Source organism: Lepisma saccharinum, chromosome 15 (genome assembly GCF_977018435.1).
Source record: "Lepisma saccharinum chromosome 15, izLepSacc3.1, whole genome shotgun sequence".
NCBI classification, from domain to species: domain Eukaryota; kingdom Metazoa; phylum Arthropoda; class Insecta; order Zygentoma; family Lepismatidae; genus Lepisma; species Lepisma saccharinum.
The window spans coordinates 15,737,085-15,756,254 of record NC_139243.1 but is presented as its reverse complement, the minus strand read 5'-3'; the positions used below and the strand labels follow the sequence as shown (position 1 = coordinate 15,756,254).

Here is a 19,170-nt window from a genome sequence, read left to right as displayed (position 1 = left end):
AATCTGTGGCTCTGAAGCTGAAGCATAGAGCAATTTTAAATCTCAGAACAATGTCAGTACTGGAGAACTCTCTCCATAGCCTATGTCGCTCGACCACCTACTGTTGACCGCTCGGCCACGGCGGAGTCTTTGATTCCATCTGTACTGGAAGGGTCATTTGCAACAAAAGGGTCGGATCTCTGGTTTCCAGGAACTTAGGGCAAGGGTAATAACCTCTAAGCAGGCAGATTTTATGACCTTGGTTATAATCTGGTAAGCAAGGAAAGGGTGGAATTTTGCTGTCCTACATTTGCTTACAAAGATTTTCTTCGGAACAGTGTTTCCAACTCTGCTACAAATTTACCAGAAAATAATATGTAGTATTAATTTAGGATAATTTTTAATCGATCAAAATTTTGTTTGCGGGGGCCAGAGTTATAACTGCCGGGGCCAAAGCCCCCCCAGCCCCCCCCCCCCTAACGACGTCCCTGCTTTTCACCCTGTTCTTCCACATATTTTGCAGAGCAATTAATTTTTGTATTTGGCAATGACCTCATTGTAAAATATTTTTAAATCTGGTAACCCCTCCATCGGTTGCACCTGGAAAGTAACAAGATCCGTCACGCTGTATCTGTGAGATATGAGTACAGTTTTACTAACATATTCATGATTACTTTTTACCTTATTTGTTTTCACGGTATTTTATTTTGGTAGGGAGAGCAGATATGGTTGCATCACTTTTTGATCTCAAGTACATTGCCTACGTATAGATTGCAGTAGATGAACGAAACTTTGCACACAACATATTATGCATTTCTACTCTAAATATGTACAATAACTTCAAACAAACTAGAAACCATGTGTGAGAAATTTATGAACAAAAGTGACCTTGCAATTGTTACAACCTGCCTCACCTGTTGGTTGTAACACTGACTGGGCTAAATTTTCCTATATGGATGAACACACAGAAATATCTGAATGTAGACTAAATGACACATAATATGTAAACTTTCAGATATGTTTATGATGTAAGCCTTGTAGCTTTCCTGGTGATGAATGATCACAAGTGTCTCTCGGGATATCGATCAGGTGAGTTATGGAATAGATGCAAAGCTTTTGAGAACTAGCATGATAGTGATGTTAGCCCTCAAAAGCTTGGAGTCTTTTCCACAACTCACCTGGTCAGTAGCCCAAGAGAATCTTTTCATCGTCTTTATGATGGTACATCAAAGTACAATGAAACATCAACAGAAAAGTTTCATCTTAGAGAAACATTCCAGAATACAATATCTAACGTGAAAATTGAATAAATGATTCACAATAACTTTTAAAGTAGAACATGGGTCATTCACACATTCACAGAATGAGGTTCACGATAAAAATTAGGAATTTTGTTTAATATTAGCAAGTCACTTGCCTGAAAGTAAGGTAAATTTAGTCATCAGAGTCACATTTATGACATGCATATTGCCCATCACCAGATATACAGTCAATCTGTGTCCATCCTTGTTTGAAACGACAAAGATAGATAATGTGCATCGGAACTGTTGTTAAAGTAACTCAGTATTATAAACCCTTCAAAGCCTTTTCATTTAAAATTATGTTTATTTTTCTCACATAAAAGTGTAATATGAACACTTATAATTTATTTCTATTATGCACAATTACTTATTTTTCTCCTAATTTTTTGTGGTACAAGTCTTTACCACACAAAATGTACACATTAGTACGGACATACTTTTCAAACAATAATGACTAAATAATTTTCGAGACACATGTGAGGTTGGTTCTAAGGGCGGTACAGCCAGACCCAGTCATTATGTTACAACTTGGCCCAAGATGGAGTTGTCATTTTTATCCTATATTGCTGGAGCACATCATCGTTGAAGTTCTTTGCAGTTCTTTTCGCATCATTTTGTGACAAAACAGGGTAGCAAAATGCACCTCACGCCTTTAAGAAACATTAAGATTTAACATTAGAATGTGTTATTTCACATTTTGTGTTTTTTGTCATAAATATACATGCCCCTACTTATGATTGTATTTCAGGAGCCTTCTACATCCCATTCTCAAGAAACTGGTAGTGAAGAAACTGTGGCTGCTCCAGTGTCTGATGCCAGTTGCCTTCCTCTGGAAGTGTTCATAAAGATTGAGCCGGAAAGTGCCGATTCGGTAGTTTGTGAAGAAACATCTTTGGAGGATGTGTGGTCTCCGGATCAATCTGATATCAAGATTGAAACTGAATCATTGGAGGTAACTCCTGATGTTGATGATCTGGACAACAATGCATCCAGTCAGTGCATGGAAGAAACTTCAATTTTTAAAGCAGAAAGTGTGAATGAAAGTCGGATACATTTTGAAGACACATTGCCGGAAGTTTGTAATGGACAAGGTGTTCCTGGAAGTGAAGGCTTTCATCAGCGTAATGATAAACAATTTGTTGAGAAAGTGTCAGCTGAAAGCAGTGTAGCGAATCCTGGTCAGGTGGAGAGCCAAGTAGCAGGTCCTGCACAAAGGTAGGTGAAGGAAATGTTAGTATGTGGATTGAAAATGAGCATGGCAGTATTAAGGTTCAAAACTGGACCTTATTACTTATGATGCACATTATTTATTGTATCTCATAGGCGTGCGCAGACCCTCCAATTAGGGAAGGCAAAAGCCTTGATAAGGATCCAGTCGGGGAAATAAAAACATTCCATATGAAACTAGCTGCAGTAGCTCAGTCATTAGGGTGTCTGACTACCATGCGAGAGACCAAGGTTTGATCCTTGGTGGGGGAGAACCGAGATTTTTTCTACCTGTTCAAGCGACTCCAGCACCCACGCGGCATCGTATAAAGTGAATGCCTGGAGGAAACTCTGGGGAGTAAAGGCAGCCATGGGCGTGGTGCTGATCACATCACCCCCACCTTTGGCCGTGATCAAGAAAGTGTGGAGCCCCCTATACGCCCTGATGGCATGGTGCATAGAATAGCGGTTCGCACTTTTTTTTCCATATCAAAGGCCCATACCCAGGTTTTTTTAGGGTGAGTTAGGTTGTTTTACGTCACTTCTCTGCCACTTTTGGCTAATTGTGTAATCGTGACGATGAGAATGAGTGATGATATGATGAAATTGATGAAAAACACTCACAAAGAACACCCATGTCCAGGCCGGGATTCTAACAAGGAATCAGAGTGTGATATGCTAGCCACTCTGCTACAATGGTCCGCAAAATACTGTTGACGTATTAGATGTGACCAGCAATGCTATGGTGGTATTAGAAGGAGCTAAATAAATGTAGAGTCGAAATTATGGTCCAAAGTAAGGGGAAAAATTCAATTCATCGATAGATACCCCTTCACTCAACCTGACAATCAGCAACACAGTCGCTCACATGCAAAGTCTGTCACACATCACACAGCTGAGTGCTTATTTTTGCACTTAATTCTCAGAAGTATTCTAATAGTAATTTCCTCCGCAAATTGTGTTTTCAATTTTCCTTTAATTTTCTTATACCAGTACCATTGAACAACCATGATTATTCTAGGTTTAGATAATAATATATTTATAAATTAAATGATGCATATTAGCAATTATTCTTCTAGTAAAAAAATTGTCTAATTTGTCTAACCAAAATAACATTTTTGCATTTTCGCAACACCACTGCAGTTAAGAGAAAAGTCGGGAGCCTGATGGAGATGACTGGCCGAATCTAAACAAAATTCCCGACCCTTCTTTAACTAAACTTTTCACTACACACACATTTCCAAATTAAAGGCACATATTTTTACATATTTATTTACAAATATTGGATAACTTAACCACTGGTCGTCCAAAATTAGAAAGAACTTCTGCCGTCTTAGGAGAACATCCTATACTACAACGTTAGTCTTCTTACAGTTGGTAGAAGTTTTAAACACCTCCACTATGTCACTGACACAAACATGTGGGACAAAATTTTGCTCAACATAAGGCAACAACAGATAATTTAAGCTGTTTAAACAGGTATCTGATATTGCATCATCTTAGAGAATACCGTTTCACACGAACAACTTTGTCACAGGAAAAACATAAAGTATCTTCCTTGTAGCTGATCAGTGGTAATTCATTCATTCTTAGTGTAAAAACAACACAGTGGTTAAAAGTCCAAAACTAAGAATAAAGTATCTTCAACAGTGGTGGTCATGGATGTGCGCAGGGAAGGGCAAGCAAGGTATTTTTTTTCAGGGGGGCAAACGAGGCATATTTTTCCCCATAAAAGTGATGCCTCCTCAAAAAACACTGCTTCAGTCTGAAATTATCATGTTCCTTCAATGCCCTTATAATAATTATCAAAAATTAGTGTGTCTGAAATGAAATTATGTGTGAAATAGCTATATAATTTTTGGTAGACATTAATTTTACAATGGAGCGTGACCTCTCTTGCTCCCCCTTCCAAATATCCATGGTGGTGGTGATTGGATGCCAAAACTTGGGGGCCAAGGAAAGTTTACTTTGTTAGTAGACGAGGTTTAGCTCCAAGAGGCAATGTTGCAGGCACAAAAAGTAGAAGGTCAACTGCCCTCTTGCCCACTCATCTGCAGAATTTTAGAAAAAAATGTACATGTTGCATTTGGCATTGATCAGAACGCTACATTTTAAAAGTATCTTCGCTACAGGTACAGCTACTCTGCCAAAATGTAGCTTCGCTACAGCTACATTTACCAAAAAGTAGCTCGCTACGCTACTCCTGTTCGCTACTCGCTACTTTTGTGCTACTTTTGCATAAAAAAATTAAAACAACCACATGGATATTCCAAAGAAGACCCTAGTATGATAGTTGTACTTACTGGAAAATAGATACTGTTATTTATTATCATCATTCCCGTCATTCGGTAATTTTGATAGCAGTGTTACTTCAGTTACTTATTTTTAATAAAGTGTGTGAGAATAACATACCTATGTAAGCGGCAGATCAATTGAAATTTGATATATGAGTATTGCAATTAGGATGACACAAAATTAATGATTACAACTATACACAAATAAAATTTGGTAGAATTATTTACATTTATATATCAACATATTTTCCTTGGGAATAAATATTGAGTTGAGTCATACAGTGGTTCGGAACCAGTCTCGATTAGCATATCTGTGCATAAAGTGGACTCAAAATAAAAACTGGGAAAGATGCCTGTAAAATGGATCCTCCTATTCCTCCATTCCCCACGCTGCTCATCGTCATTCATCATTCTTCCCCGTTCCCACAAATAGCCAAAAGTGGCAGAAAGTGACTCTAGATAATAGAATTACTAAATATAACATTGATATTCATTGTTATGGTTAGCGAAAGTAACCAAAAAGCGAAATAGAAATATATCGAGGAAACTGATGTGCAAATCCGAGTGTTCCAAACACATTGTAATTTGAAAATTTGTGAACAAATATTATGACAAAAGTAATTGTAATTCCAGAAAGTGTATGTGTATCGTTCTTGTAATAATAATTTATTGCTGGTGAGATCCTATATCCTGACAAATGTCAATTCTGTTAACATACTAAGCCATTGATTGCTGGCACTATTGCTGTCATTCTAGTGGAAAATGGATCGCTCTTGTTTGCACTGCAAGTTGTGTTTTACACAGTAATTAATGACATTTTGCTGCGTCTTACACTAGGAATATCCACAGGTGGTGGTGCAAACGAGGCATTTTTTTTTTCTAGTGGTGCCACAAAGGAGGCACAATTCTCCTCAAAATAGTGATGCAGCTCAAAAATCGTAGCTGTTAGCCAGAATGTATTCATATATATCAGGTAGTATTCTGGATATTAGAATTATTCAGATACTAATGAAATAAATTATGCAAGTATCTATAATCTACGATCAAGATTTTTTATAATCTATCCGTATTTCCATGTACACAATAGACTTTGTCTTTATGAACCTCATACAAAAGTAAGCGTTATTGTCGAATTCTTTTTGACGCTGTTGCCACATTCAAAATTTATCTTAAAATGCTGAGAAGAAATGTAGCTGTAGCGAAATTTTCGCTAGAACTACATGAATTTTGTAGCTTCGCTACCGCTACAGCTACAATTCTCAAAATGTAGCTCCGCTACAGCTACAAATTTTGTAGCTAACTACAGTAGCGTCGCTACAAGGAGCGCGCTACTTCCGACCACTGCATTTGAGGTAGTATCAGAATCATTCAACCACCTAAGTATGAGGGAGTGCTAATAACAAGAAATTTTCCAGAATGTTAATGACAATAAATTTGTTAGAGGATAAAGTGGGAAAGTCCAATTACATAGTAAATAATGTATCCCCTACGTAATTGCTTGGAACTCTCATTGACATGAACATACTTCATTTTTCTTTAGTAGTATAATATTGTTTAATAGTGTCGATAAGCTTCCTCTACACTAAATTCCTAATCCTCAGTATTAAGGGGGGCAACTGCCCTCCTGTGCACATGCCTATGTTGTATCTTGCCATCAATGCTACAGTGTTAGTGTGCCATTTCATACAAGATTGTCCAGAGGTGTCCACCCTACCATCTCAGATTTGCATTAACCCATATTTTTAATTTTTGGAATATCATCTCTAGTTTGTAATTTGTAGTCGTTTGAAATTTTCTGCCATTTAATGGAGCTTTTTTTGTGGATTTACATACTCTACTTTAATTTGTATTTGTTATAACTTGGGCTCAGAAGTTGAAGACCTATAAGTTGCCAAAAGAGACCTATAAAAAGACCTAAAAATATCAAAAAAAGGACCTAAAAATGGAAAAAAGGTCATGTAAATGTGATACAAATTAATTAATAAAGTTTTAATTACATATTTAATGAATAAAAAAATACAAAATTCTGGTAGTATGGAACACACAGTGCGAAGAAACTATATGAATGAAATGCATCTTCTTTCAGACATTATATTTTTTTTTAGATTAACATAATTTGAAGAATCATATTTGGCCTAACCACACTAGGGTTACCGAAATAGGACTTCGGAAACCTTGCCTCAGTTGGCATTGGAGTTTTGTACGTGACAAATTGATAATGAAAATGATTAGTCCATAATGAAAATCCTTATTGTTACAAATGTATTAAATGCTTGATATATTTAGTTGAACAAAATATTTTTTTTAATGAATGAATCCTGTGCATTCGTGTATGAATGTGCGTACCTGAGTTCATCAAAAAGCTTGTTCAGTACGCATTGATTACCATATTTTCTTTCCAGCCAATTTGTAGTCCATACTTTTCTTTTTAACTAGTAATTCTCCTACAGCGTTCTTCAAATTGCTCGTCCATCTATTTAGATTGTCTGCTCTTTGCAATATCTTATGGGAACAAAGGCGTACCAACAAGTAGAGTAATAAGTATTGTGTGAGACAAAAGATGGGTAGCCAGTCCAGCGCCAACTAGGACATTCCTACTGGAAATCCAGTCCTGTGTTATTCGCCCTTTACTAAACAAAATATATCAATGAACAAACTCAAAGTTCTAAAGGTAACACACAACTGTTATGTAATGCTGAGGGCATACATGTGCCTTTTAGTACATAGGGTATTTAGGAAAGATTCAATTTGATTGGGTGTGTCACATTTTCTAGGTATTATTTTAAAATATGTCAAATCTGTGTTATGCCATATAAGAGTTGCAGTTCGCTAAATTCATCCCTGAACTCAAACTTCTTCAAGGAATTGGAGTCGTCTTGAAAATTTTCAGAGGAGCAAGTTCTTGATGTTCTTCATGATTGATTGACAGTTGTTCACCAGATACTACACTCTGTCATGGAAATCTCTGGAGCATTTGATGAACTTGCTTTATTACATTTAAGATATGCACTTGGTTATGAGCTGTCTGTGATGCTTTGTTATCTCTACCAGTGAGATTGAATAGATAGATATAGGAGCACGGATTTAAACTCACAGCTTTTGTCATTGGAGCACTCCACGGGATGTGGACATCTACATTCATCATTTTACCTTGTCAGGGGTCCCGGGTTCAAATCCCGGTCTGGGCATGTATGTTTGTGAGTGTCCATTCATCATATCATCATTCATCCCCATCTTCGCAAATTAGCCAAAATGTGGCACAAAAAGCGAAGTAAAATTAAGCAAATTAATAAGTAATCAATTTTACCGTGTATCAGTTGGGCTACATATTATTCCTGTCATGTACCCAAGGAGTTTTTGGTGAATGATGTTTATGGAAGGTAATAATAGATGGCAGCACAAGGCTTTAAAATATAAAAAGTTATTATGATACATAAAAATTGATAGAACGAATGTGTAGTAAGATGGAAAAGATAATGAATAATGATTATTAATCCTAGAAAGTAATAATCAAACAAAGTAATATGAATTGATATTAATATTATAACCCAAATTATAGTTCTCATAAGTAGTAAAGTAAAAAATTATAAGAAGTTACAAGACGAGGAACATTTCAGGGTCTCGTAACAGATCTCAATCTGTGAGAATAATACAATCCCGTGTGTGGAACTTTGGGTCAAACCCCAGGCCCCACAGTACTTTTTCAGCTGCGCAACACTGCCGGCTTCGAGTTTACACTTTTTGTTGTCAATAGTTTAGCGTTACACTTTTTGTTGTCAATAGTTTAGCGTATGGCACATTCCAGCCAGCACCCTCGAGTAGTGGGAAAACTATAGCTGTACCAATTGATACCCTTATGGAGGCAGTAAGCGATAGAGCAGATAAGTAGAAAGTTGCCAAGTGACTGAAAGACGATGAGTTGCAGAAGGATGAAGAATTGCTGAGAGACATCAAGTAGCTGAAGGATAATGAGTTGCTGTAAAGATGCCAAGTTGCTGTAGAGATGCCGAGTTGCTGTAGAGACTCTGAGTTGTTTAGAAACACCAAGTTGTTGTGAAGGTGACCCCTGTTTTTCCATGCGAAGTGGCTGAATTATAAAATTACCCACAAGAGTATATGTTTCAAAAGAAATAGAAATTTATACAAGTTTATCATATTCCATACATGTTTTATACCCAAAATAATGTATTATTCTCTCCACTGTCTAGTATGATCTCTAAAAAAGAACCTGTACACCTGAGATATAGCCATGGTAAGAATGTTACCAAATAGGAGGTAACATTCCTTTTCGATGGGCTTAAAGGTTTTAGAGATGCTATAAACAGCATTTGTTGAATTTTTATGCTTGTGATTGCATTTTTTTCCCACATAATTTGTAGTAGCATATTTTTATTCCATAAAGTAAGATATGAAGAATGCATTCTGATATAAAGGTACACATATTGTTGAGTATTCACGAAAAGTTATTAACATAAAAATTTGAAAGTGAGGAACTACCCGTGCAATTCTACAGATATTATAGAACCTGAGTGGAACCATATGAAGTATCTAGGATACCCAAGTACTCAAGTACTGCATATCTGATGCATGTTACACCCATCGTCAGCCATCTTGGATTCAACATAAGTTTTTCAAATTGGCAATTTGAGCAATCAACATATCATAGTCGTGCAAAATTTTCTGAGAAATCAAAATGTTGAAATCATAGTAAGATACCTTGAGTCGTTTTCATTGAATTGTTATCTCAAGTCCACTTTATGCACAGAAAGGCTAATTGGGACTTGACCTACAGTTTAAAGTGGAATCCAAACCACTGTGCCATGTGCCTCCACAGGGTATTGAACCTGGGACCCCTTGAATATGCCATCAGGGAGGCCCCAGAGTTATTTTCATATAATTGCATGTGACATGTTACATTATTGTTACATTAGGTACAGACAGTACTCTACAGAATGTGCTCATTATGCTGTTCGCCTTCAGCTACACTCGTCCGTGAATGTCGTTCCCAGTCCATATAACTTCGGTTGAGCATGTTTGGTGTAGTGGTGTCTCATCCAAAAATCATGTTCCTGCAACTCTCACACTTCTTGTACCAGAGTTGCAGAAACCTTACTTTTTGTGTGAACCACCCCTCCCCTAAGAAACTAAGTTTATGGAGTTAAATCCCATGAGCAGGTTGACAATTCAACTGGCAACTGCCTCCCAATCTGTGACCATGAAATTGCTGCCTGTGCACAGGTACAGCATAGTGAGGGGACACACCATCCTGCTGAAGTCTGAAATCTACAGCTTCATTTGAGATGTATGTGAGAGTGGACTTTTGAAACCTACAAGGTTAACTTACAGCAAAGTAACATTGGCAAATGCTGGACTGGTTGCTGTAACAAGCATCCTCTCTGATTTAATCTAATGTGAACTGATATCTGGCCAGTACTAGGTATAATGCCAGCAACTGGCTTCATCATTGAACAAAGTTGATGCAAAGTTCGCATCACTTTCAGATTGCTGAAAGGCCCACTCGTAAAACTGAAGACCATTTTCTGGATCGTTCTTATTCCCCATTTTTTTGTTTCATTTTCCTTAGTGTGATTAGCTTGTTTGCTTTAAGTTAAAAAACAAACACATCTTTCAAATTTAGAAACATTTTATTTGTAAATGGCACTAAATAAGCACATATTTGGAACAATCATATCATTGATTGAATATATTGGAACATTTCGCCAGCCATGGTGCCCCAGGGTGCTACGGTGTGCAATTTGGAAACCACTGTTGTAATCCATATGATGTAACGTTTTCATTACAGATGCCATTTGGGTTGTGGCAGGATGCAAAAAATGGTACTTTCATTGTGCTACACATTTAGTGATCTTCATTGGTCTTTTTACAAGTGCTGCTACCTCATCATTTGCTGTATTTGAGTGACTGCATTTTGCTTTGGGTTATGCCAAAATTTATTTCGACTTAGGTAACAGTTTTCTTGGCAAAGAAAAATGATCCACGAACTTTGCTAAATGACATTGAACAAAACACAGCAACCTTAGTGTGTTTGCACATACACTGTTAGCATCAGTGCCCTCTTCCACCTCGATATCGTCAGCACCAGAAACCAACAGGAGTTAATGGCACAGCTGAACAAGTGGTCCGACAAATTTACCAGAAGAACCATCGCAGCTTAAAATAAAATTATGTCGAGATTTTATTTCCAGTCTACATGCTTTCCCAATCACACTCTCTTCTGTTTTCTTTCTTCTCCTCCAGTTTCCCTCGCAAGGAACATTTCATGACAGGAAACTGGTAGATAGTTGTGGGGCACAAGTAAAACAAATGTTCCACTTTGTAGTCGACAAATCATCTCAAATTTTCTGTAGTTCAATGTTGTACTCGTCTGGGAAAGTAGATGCATAACTTAGAATTACAATCATCTGAAAAATTATTATAGTAATAAATTATCAATAATACGAATAATTCATCATTATTATTATATAGATCCTACATAATTTATCAATATGTAGCATAATTTCACAGATTAATCTGCATTTTTCTTATCTGGAGATTGGCAACAATGGACAGAACCCATCTGTGCTTTCAAGCTTTGTCCATCACTTCATGCGCTGCCTCCAAAGTATTGGCGAGAACCTCAATTTTGTTGGTGCATGTGCAGATGTTCTCATGGAGAACTACCCTGACAAGAGAATGGCACTTGAGCAAGCATGCTTAGGAGAATCACGGATGTGTTCCACTGTTGCAAGGGTATTGTGCATTCCCTAATATCCGCATTACAATGGCGATTGATGTTGCCAGATATTAGGCGCATCCAGAAAGTAAGTTTCCCTGGGGTCGTGCACAAAAAGGAAACATTATTTCATTCAATGATTTATTGCCACAGATACAGCACTTGTCCAGTTACTTGTCAATATAATTCCCGTCGGAATTCAGGCACTGGCATAGCGTGGGACCAACTTCTGTATACCTGCATCGTAGAAGTTGCCGCCTAGGTGCCAAACCACTGTGTGACAGCCATCTGAACCTTTTCGTCGCTGCTGTGAGAATGTTGACCGGACAGGAACTTTTTCAGGTGAAAGAACAGGTGGTAATCGCTGGGAGTGAGATCCGGGCTGTACGATGGATGATCGAACACCTCCTAACTGAATCTGTCTAGAAGGGCTGCAGTGCACCTAGCCATATGCAGCTTCGCATTGTCGTGCAGCAAGATCACCCCGGCACTGAGCTTACCACGTCGCTTATTCTAAATGGCTCCTGGGAAACTTACTTTCTGGATGCACCTAATAGATGAAAGGATGCCTCATCACTGAAGCACACAGCCTCCACAGTACAATGGATATTGTTGTGTGCGATGTTACCACATTCCACATGCATCTCATCTCCATTGAATAAAAATCTGTATAAAATCAATTTTGCAATGTGAATTTACAACGATAATGGATTTTTAAAACAGCTGCAAAGACTTTCAAAACATAACCACGTTCATATTTGTATGACTGCCCAATACTAAGAAAAAGATGTTTCACAAAATTGATAATAACTTTTTTCTTTTAATTTAAAAAATCTGAAAATTAACAATTGTGTTTACATCTTTCTGCCTGCAATATACTAAAATTTCATCATGATGGGATCACCCTTTTTTTTATTTATAGAATTTCAAAGAGTGATCTTTTGCAAAACTAAAAATTAATGCAGAATTGAATAACCTAAAGTTTGATGTAACTTGTTTTTTGTAGGTCTACTGGTTAATTTTTCATTGGAGTCCAAACTTGAGTATGTATAATTTTTAATCCGACAGTCAGCCACAGCATCTGTCACAAAACAATCTTCTACACTTCTCGAAAAGTTATCTCACCACCTGAAATATTTCTAAGTTCAGATATCATTTATGCGGCAAAGTAGCTCTTAAGCACCAGCAAGTGCTCCAATTTCAACATATCGTCTAATCTCTCGAAAGAGATTTAGGGTATCAAACCTCAGGCTATGTGAGAGCCTGGTATTAGATGTTTATAGGCAGCGAGAGGTGCATTGTAAGTGGGGGGTACAGCTCTGAAGAGCAACGTCAACACTCAAACAGCAAGGGGGCTAGCCCCGTGAAATAAGAACACACGGACATTCAATTTAAACACTTCACTTGACTGAACAGGCAGGATGAGGAATGACATAAGGAATGTTCGTTACCTGTAGCGTTGTTGAAATTTCATCCTTGGTGGTCCTCGCTTCAACGTGGTCCTACCCTGGAAATAAAATGAACTAGAGAGAGAACTCCATTTCAACACTACCCTAACGTAGTCCCGATATTCTAAATGATCACTTTTCCGCTCTTAATTCTCTCCTTTTCCTTTTACTTTGACAACTATATGAAGCTCATTCGCTATAACGTAATTCGATGTATACTGAAAGCAACCGAGGGCAAGATATTCTCATGTGAACTATTTAACTGAAATTCGAACTTTCCTTGTTAGAAACTGTTGACTTGACCACGTCAGTAGTCAACGGTGATTTTCATTAATAATGCTGATTTATCGATTTTCCTATTCTTCAGATGCAGTGCTATGTAAGCAACTGAAGGTTGCTGGCAAGATTTGCTTTTAAGAAGCTATTTTCCAGATCTTCACTGGGATCCCTTTTATGACGTGATTAGCTTATTAATTTATGATGTCCGGGGTCCTAGGTTTGAGTCATGCCTACGGCGTGATACGATATGGAACCATAAATATGTGGACTGTCTAAAAACGTAACCAGACTTCTATTTTCCCGCTTAAAATAACTATGGTAGGTTGTGTAGACTCTGCACAGAGGTGAATGGAACCTTCATGCACGTGCATGCATGTTGCTGGGCATGTCGGACCCATCAGTCGAGACGCAGAAGGGGAGTAAGGTAGTGTTTCTGTGTAATGTTGCATTTCCTTGTTCGCTAGGATGACGGAACGCATGGTAGAGATACTGCCAGAAGCTTGGGGAGACGAAAATGGAAACAATTCACAAGATTCAGCAGGTGTTTGGCAATGATGTTATTGGAGTTACCCAAATAAATGACTGGTACAACTGCTTCAGAAATGGCTGCACATCTGCGGAGAGTGATCGGTATTCTGGGAGGTCATCAACAAGCCAGAATGCAGAAAATGTTGAGAAAGTGAGGTCCTTGATAATGGTAGATCGTCATTTGAAAGTCAGGGTAATTGCTGATGACATTCGTATTAGCAAATATTCTATGCATTCAATGTTAGGGGAGGATTTAGGCATGCACAAGGTAGCAGCAAAACGTGCCCAAGCTGTTTCGAGGAACAGAGAGAACTTCAACGTGATGTCGCACAAGACATGCTGGAGACTGTCGTCATAGATGCAGAGTTTCTCAACACCATGATAACTGGTGATGGTGATGATGGAAATGGCTCCATGTGACTTCTGGTTGTTCCTGAAGCTAAAATCTCCACTGAAAGGCTTCCCTCTTGACAGCAACACAATGTGGCGACGGAGTTAAAAAGCATTTCAAAGAAGAATTCTAGGAGTCCTTCCTGCAATGGGAGGCTTGTTGGGCTATGCATGCGAAATCCCAAGGGGGCTGCTTTGAATGGTATTAGCCAAGTGACTTTCTTTTCTCTGCATAAAGTCTGATACTTTTTAGACAGCCATTATCACACAGCATCCCTCATATTCAAGTTTCATGATTTGTTCTCTATTAATACGTGGGATGAATATAGTTTCTGTGTAAATCTTTCACCACCCTGCTTTTACATCTAGTGAAGGAACATGTAAGGTTAGCTACTCCCTACTGGTGCTCAAGAGCTACATTGCCACATTAACGATTTCTGGACTTAGAAATGTATCAGGAGAAGTGTACATTTCCCCTTACCCATTCATCTCTAAGTCAATCCATATCAAATGGTCCATCACTGGTTGCTTGAGCATTTTTACAAATAAATATTTGCAAATAATGTAATGTAAATTTGGCTGTTTTTTGACAACTTCCCTCTTGTAACTTTATTATCCATGGAATATCATACCCAGTTTTCTTTTCCTACAGGCCCCTTTCTTTACACTGTATATATCAATTTTTTATTAGGTGTGAACCATAGATATTAGGGGACAAATTTTCAAGAGCTACAACTAAAATATGAGACCAGTAACAGAGTACATCCACAATATTTTATTTTCACTGGAAGAAAGTTATTAAAATTTATTATAGTTTCATTAACACACTCAACAAACATTCCCATAGTAGGTACATATAAGAGTTGGGCTGAAAAGTTCGTAGGCTCACAAAGAAAAAAATATTTTTTTGACAAAATTCGATTTTATTATTCAATATAGTTGCCTTCGAGGGCGATACAACGATTATAGCGGTCATACAATTTTTCGATGCCATTTTTATAGTACGATTTCTCTTTAGCCGCAAAATAGGCCTCCGTTTCGGCGATTACCTCTTCATCAGTGCTAAATTTCTTTCCAGCAAGCATTCTTTTAAGGTCTGCAAACAGGAAAAAGTCACTGGGGGCCAGATCTGGAGAATATGGTGGATGGGGAAGCAATTTTATTACGGTTGAATATCGCTAAACATTGCTCCGAATCATCAAAACGTTGTTGCTTTTGATCGATTGTGAGCACGCGCGGCACCCATTTTGCACACAGCTTTCGCATGTTCAAATATTCATGCACAATATGTCCAACACGTTCCTTTGATATTTTTAAAGTCTCAGCTATCTCGATCAACTTCACTTTACGATCATTTAAAACTATTTTGTGGACTTTTTTGATGTTTTCGTCGGTAACAGCCTCTTTAGGGCGTCCACTACGTGCATCGTCTTCGATGCTCATTTCGCCTCGTTTAAATTTAGCAAACCACTTCTCAACGGTTGATTTTCCTGCTGCAGAGTCTGAATAATGTTTATCAAGCCAAGCCTTGGCTTCAACAGTATTTTTTTTTTTGCCAAAAAGCAATGCTTTATTAACACACGAAATTCTTTTTTATCCATTTTTTCACAATAACAAAAGCTACTTCACTCACAATGCTATATCTCAGGAACTAATTATCCGCCAGCTGTGACATTTATACACGTATCTTTTGAAGGTTAGTACTAAGTAAAAATCACATGGGTTTAATTCTAGTAACGCCATCTATGAGTCAGCCTACGAACTTTTCAGCCCAACTGTTATATGGTATCAGAAACCGAAAAGTGTATATTTACATGTAATTTTTGATTTGCTTTAATCAAACTGTTGAAATATTATACATGGTCATTTACTAGAAAAAAACCTTCTATAAAAAATCTATATGTATGGTGTCACTAACCATACAAGCAGTTTTAAGCTGTTTTTTTTTTAAAAAAATAATTTAAAAAAAAATTTTAAAAATTAAAAATCACTATTTTTATCCAGCCTGATCTGAGGTTATAGCCCTTCCCTGCTAAAAAAAAATCCTAAATTTTGATTTTTGTTGAAAATCCCAAAAACAGTTCTGTCCCTAAATTTCAGCCATTTTCATTAGGTGACAAAAATCATATGGGATAATTGGACATAAAATGTACCGAAAATTATATTTTCTACCCCAGCTTTTGATCCCTTTTCTTTTCTGAGTTAGCAATTTATTGCAACTGTCTGCAAAGGTAAAAATGCCGAAACCATGAAAAAGAAATAGCCATCATTTTTAAACAAAGCCATACAAATGGAATTATTGCCCATTTTAAACTACCCTTGCATAGGGGTTACAACAGAGAAATGATTTTTTAAATAGGTAACCAATTATTATTATTATTATTATTTTATTTTTTAACCATTTGATATGTTTTGACTCCTCTTGTATGTGGATTTGCTACTGCCCAGCCATACTTCAAAATCCCCGAAGTACAAAAGACAAACAATGTATAGCGATGTTGAAATTTATGAACAGAACTATGATATTGCATGTTCAAGGTGAAAATCTTAAAAGTATGATGTTGCCTATTTGGGTTACGGAATTCTCCCATTCAAATACATTCATCAGAATGTAACTTTCCATATACAAGATTTAAAAATTAATTGTAAAGATAAAGAACTAATTTGAGTCCTTATATACTGACCTCGGTCCATACTTTTGAACAGATAAGGGCCGTGGGAGCTCACTTGGTAGAGCATCTGACTGCCACGCAGGATACCTAGGGTGGGTGATCCAAGGTCAGAATTTTTCTGGTCTTGTCTCCACATAAATTGGCTCTAGGGCTCATCCAGCGTCAAATCAATGGGTACCTGGGAGCAATCCTAGGGAGCAAAGGTGACCAGGCATGATGCTGATCACATCATCCCAACTATGGCCGAGATCAAGAATATGTGGAGCTCTACCTGCACATCACCCCATATTTCTTCATGGCATGTGTGCACATGCACAGCTGGACCTTTAAAATAAAAAATTTAAAAAAAAGGTAAAGTGCTTCCCTGTGCATAGCACCATGTCATGAAGGCATATAGGGGGTGTGGGGGTAACGCCCCACACTTTATTGATCCGGTCATGAGTGGGGGTGATGTGATCAGCATCACGCCCCTGACTGCCTTTACCCCCCCCCCCCCAGGGTTTCCCCCAGGTACCCATGTTATTCGATGCTGGGTGGGCACCGGGGCCACTTCCATCGTTAGAAAAGTTCCTGGAATTGAACGGGCCGGGGATCGAACCCAGGACCTTTAGCATGTTAGTCAGACGCGTTACCAACTGAGCCACCGTGGCTAATCAACAATTTTTACCCCTCATATTCACATGTAGCGTCTCTTCAAAATGGCACCCACCGACCACAGGGAGTTATAGAGGACATCAAAATAAACAGCACTTCTCAGTAACATTTTTGTCATTAAACAAAAATACGTTAGAGTATTGAATTTCATCTACTTACGTAAGTATCCTCGCATGACACTTCTCCAACGTGGCTTGATGTTCCGAGCCTAAAATACGACCACCTGAAGAAGGAAGCAGTAAAGCTTCCGAAACTTAGTTTACAAGAATACATACTCACTTACGTAAGTAGACAAAATTCAATACTCTAACGTATTTTTGTTTATAGATAGTGAGTAACACTCACGTAACCAATATGCTATTTTTGTCCTTAATCTTTCAAAAAAGCATATTTTGTTGCCTGTATGCTGTCAACCCAACATAAGATCTGATGTGATGGATCTTCCTTTCATGAAACGTTGCATACCAATGTTGAAAATAATACATGTATTTTGCGAAAAATTACATGATACCAACCACATTATGTGTTATAAAAGGTAGTGAGGAACATGTCCAATAACCCAACAGAAGTTAACCAACAATATGAAAAATGGTGGAGAAGCAACGTATCCAAAAGGAAATGGAAACTGAGTTAGAAGGAAATGTATGAGCCTCTGACTCAAGTATATGCAAGGTTAGTCTATCCACTTGTTCTTATCATGCTGGTTGTCTGTGACACAATAAACAGTTGACAAAACAAAAAATTATTTATCTCATAATCCCAAAAATGCTGATTTAATGAAGTGAGCACAAAGATTAGCTTTACATGTACATTAAAATACACTTCATATTTTGCTATCAAAGAAAATAATTGCTAGTACCTTAATGTTCTGTGGTACTGAAGCTGTAACATGTCATGCAAGTAGAGTTGGAAGTGGTTGAAAAAAATTATTTTTTTTAAACAAAATTCAGATTTTTTTCTGTGCCTTTTTTAGACTTTTCCCCCTATATTGTTTCAAATCAATGAAAATACATTACTTGGCTGCATTTTTCTTCTTCCACAGCTTTCATTTATCTCTCTACTCTAAGAGGACACTCTTATCTAAATTTAAAATACAACTGTCAGTAAGCAGTAGTTGCAAAAATGCCAGCTTTTTTGAATGAATGTTTTTTTCCCCCATTTCATATTTCAATATGCTTATTAAATATATCTACATAGTGTGCAAACACTCACATAGAGTACTTTTGTATGTATTTTGTAAATAGAATCTGATAGTATGATGCAATTTTCATTATTTGAATTTGACATATGAACATGAACATGAAGTAAAGAAAGAAAGAAATGCTTTCCTAGTGCATGGTATCCCTAAATGTGAGGCAGAAGCTGAAATGTATTGGCCAAAAATAGCAAAAAAGGTTCATTAAAACATCAGGCTTTCTATCAGTAAATTTTTTTGTTAAGTCCACTTTATGCACATGTATGCTAATTGGGATTAGACCTACAGCTTAAAATGGGACCTGAACCACTGGGCCTCCATTGGGGTTTGAACCTGGAAACCTCTGAATACAAGATAACATTATTATTTTATGCAATCAGGGAGGCTCATTCTTTTACATATGCCCGTCCATTTTCCAACCTTACTTGCAATTATAAGTTACTTTGGGATCTAAATCTCCCTTGTAGTAGCATACTGATCTTAAGCATTAA

The 19,170-nt window shown here is 37.4% G+C and overlaps 1 protein-coding gene across 5 annotated transcripts in view; it reads left to right on the top strand.

Moving 5' to 3' along the window:
* LOC145999609 (uncharacterized) overlaps positions 1-19,170 on the top strand; it is a 79,524-nt gene that overhangs the window by 14,300 nt on the left and 46,054 nt on the right. For all 5 annotated transcript variants that reach the window (XM_083136674.1, XM_083136676.1, XM_083136673.1 and 2 more), the window contains exon 3: positions 2,029-2,495. In XM_083136674.1, coding sequence (XP_082992800.1) covers positions 2,029-2,495 — 467 coding nt within the window. The remainder of the gene's footprint in view (positions 1-2,028; positions 2,496-19,170) is intronic.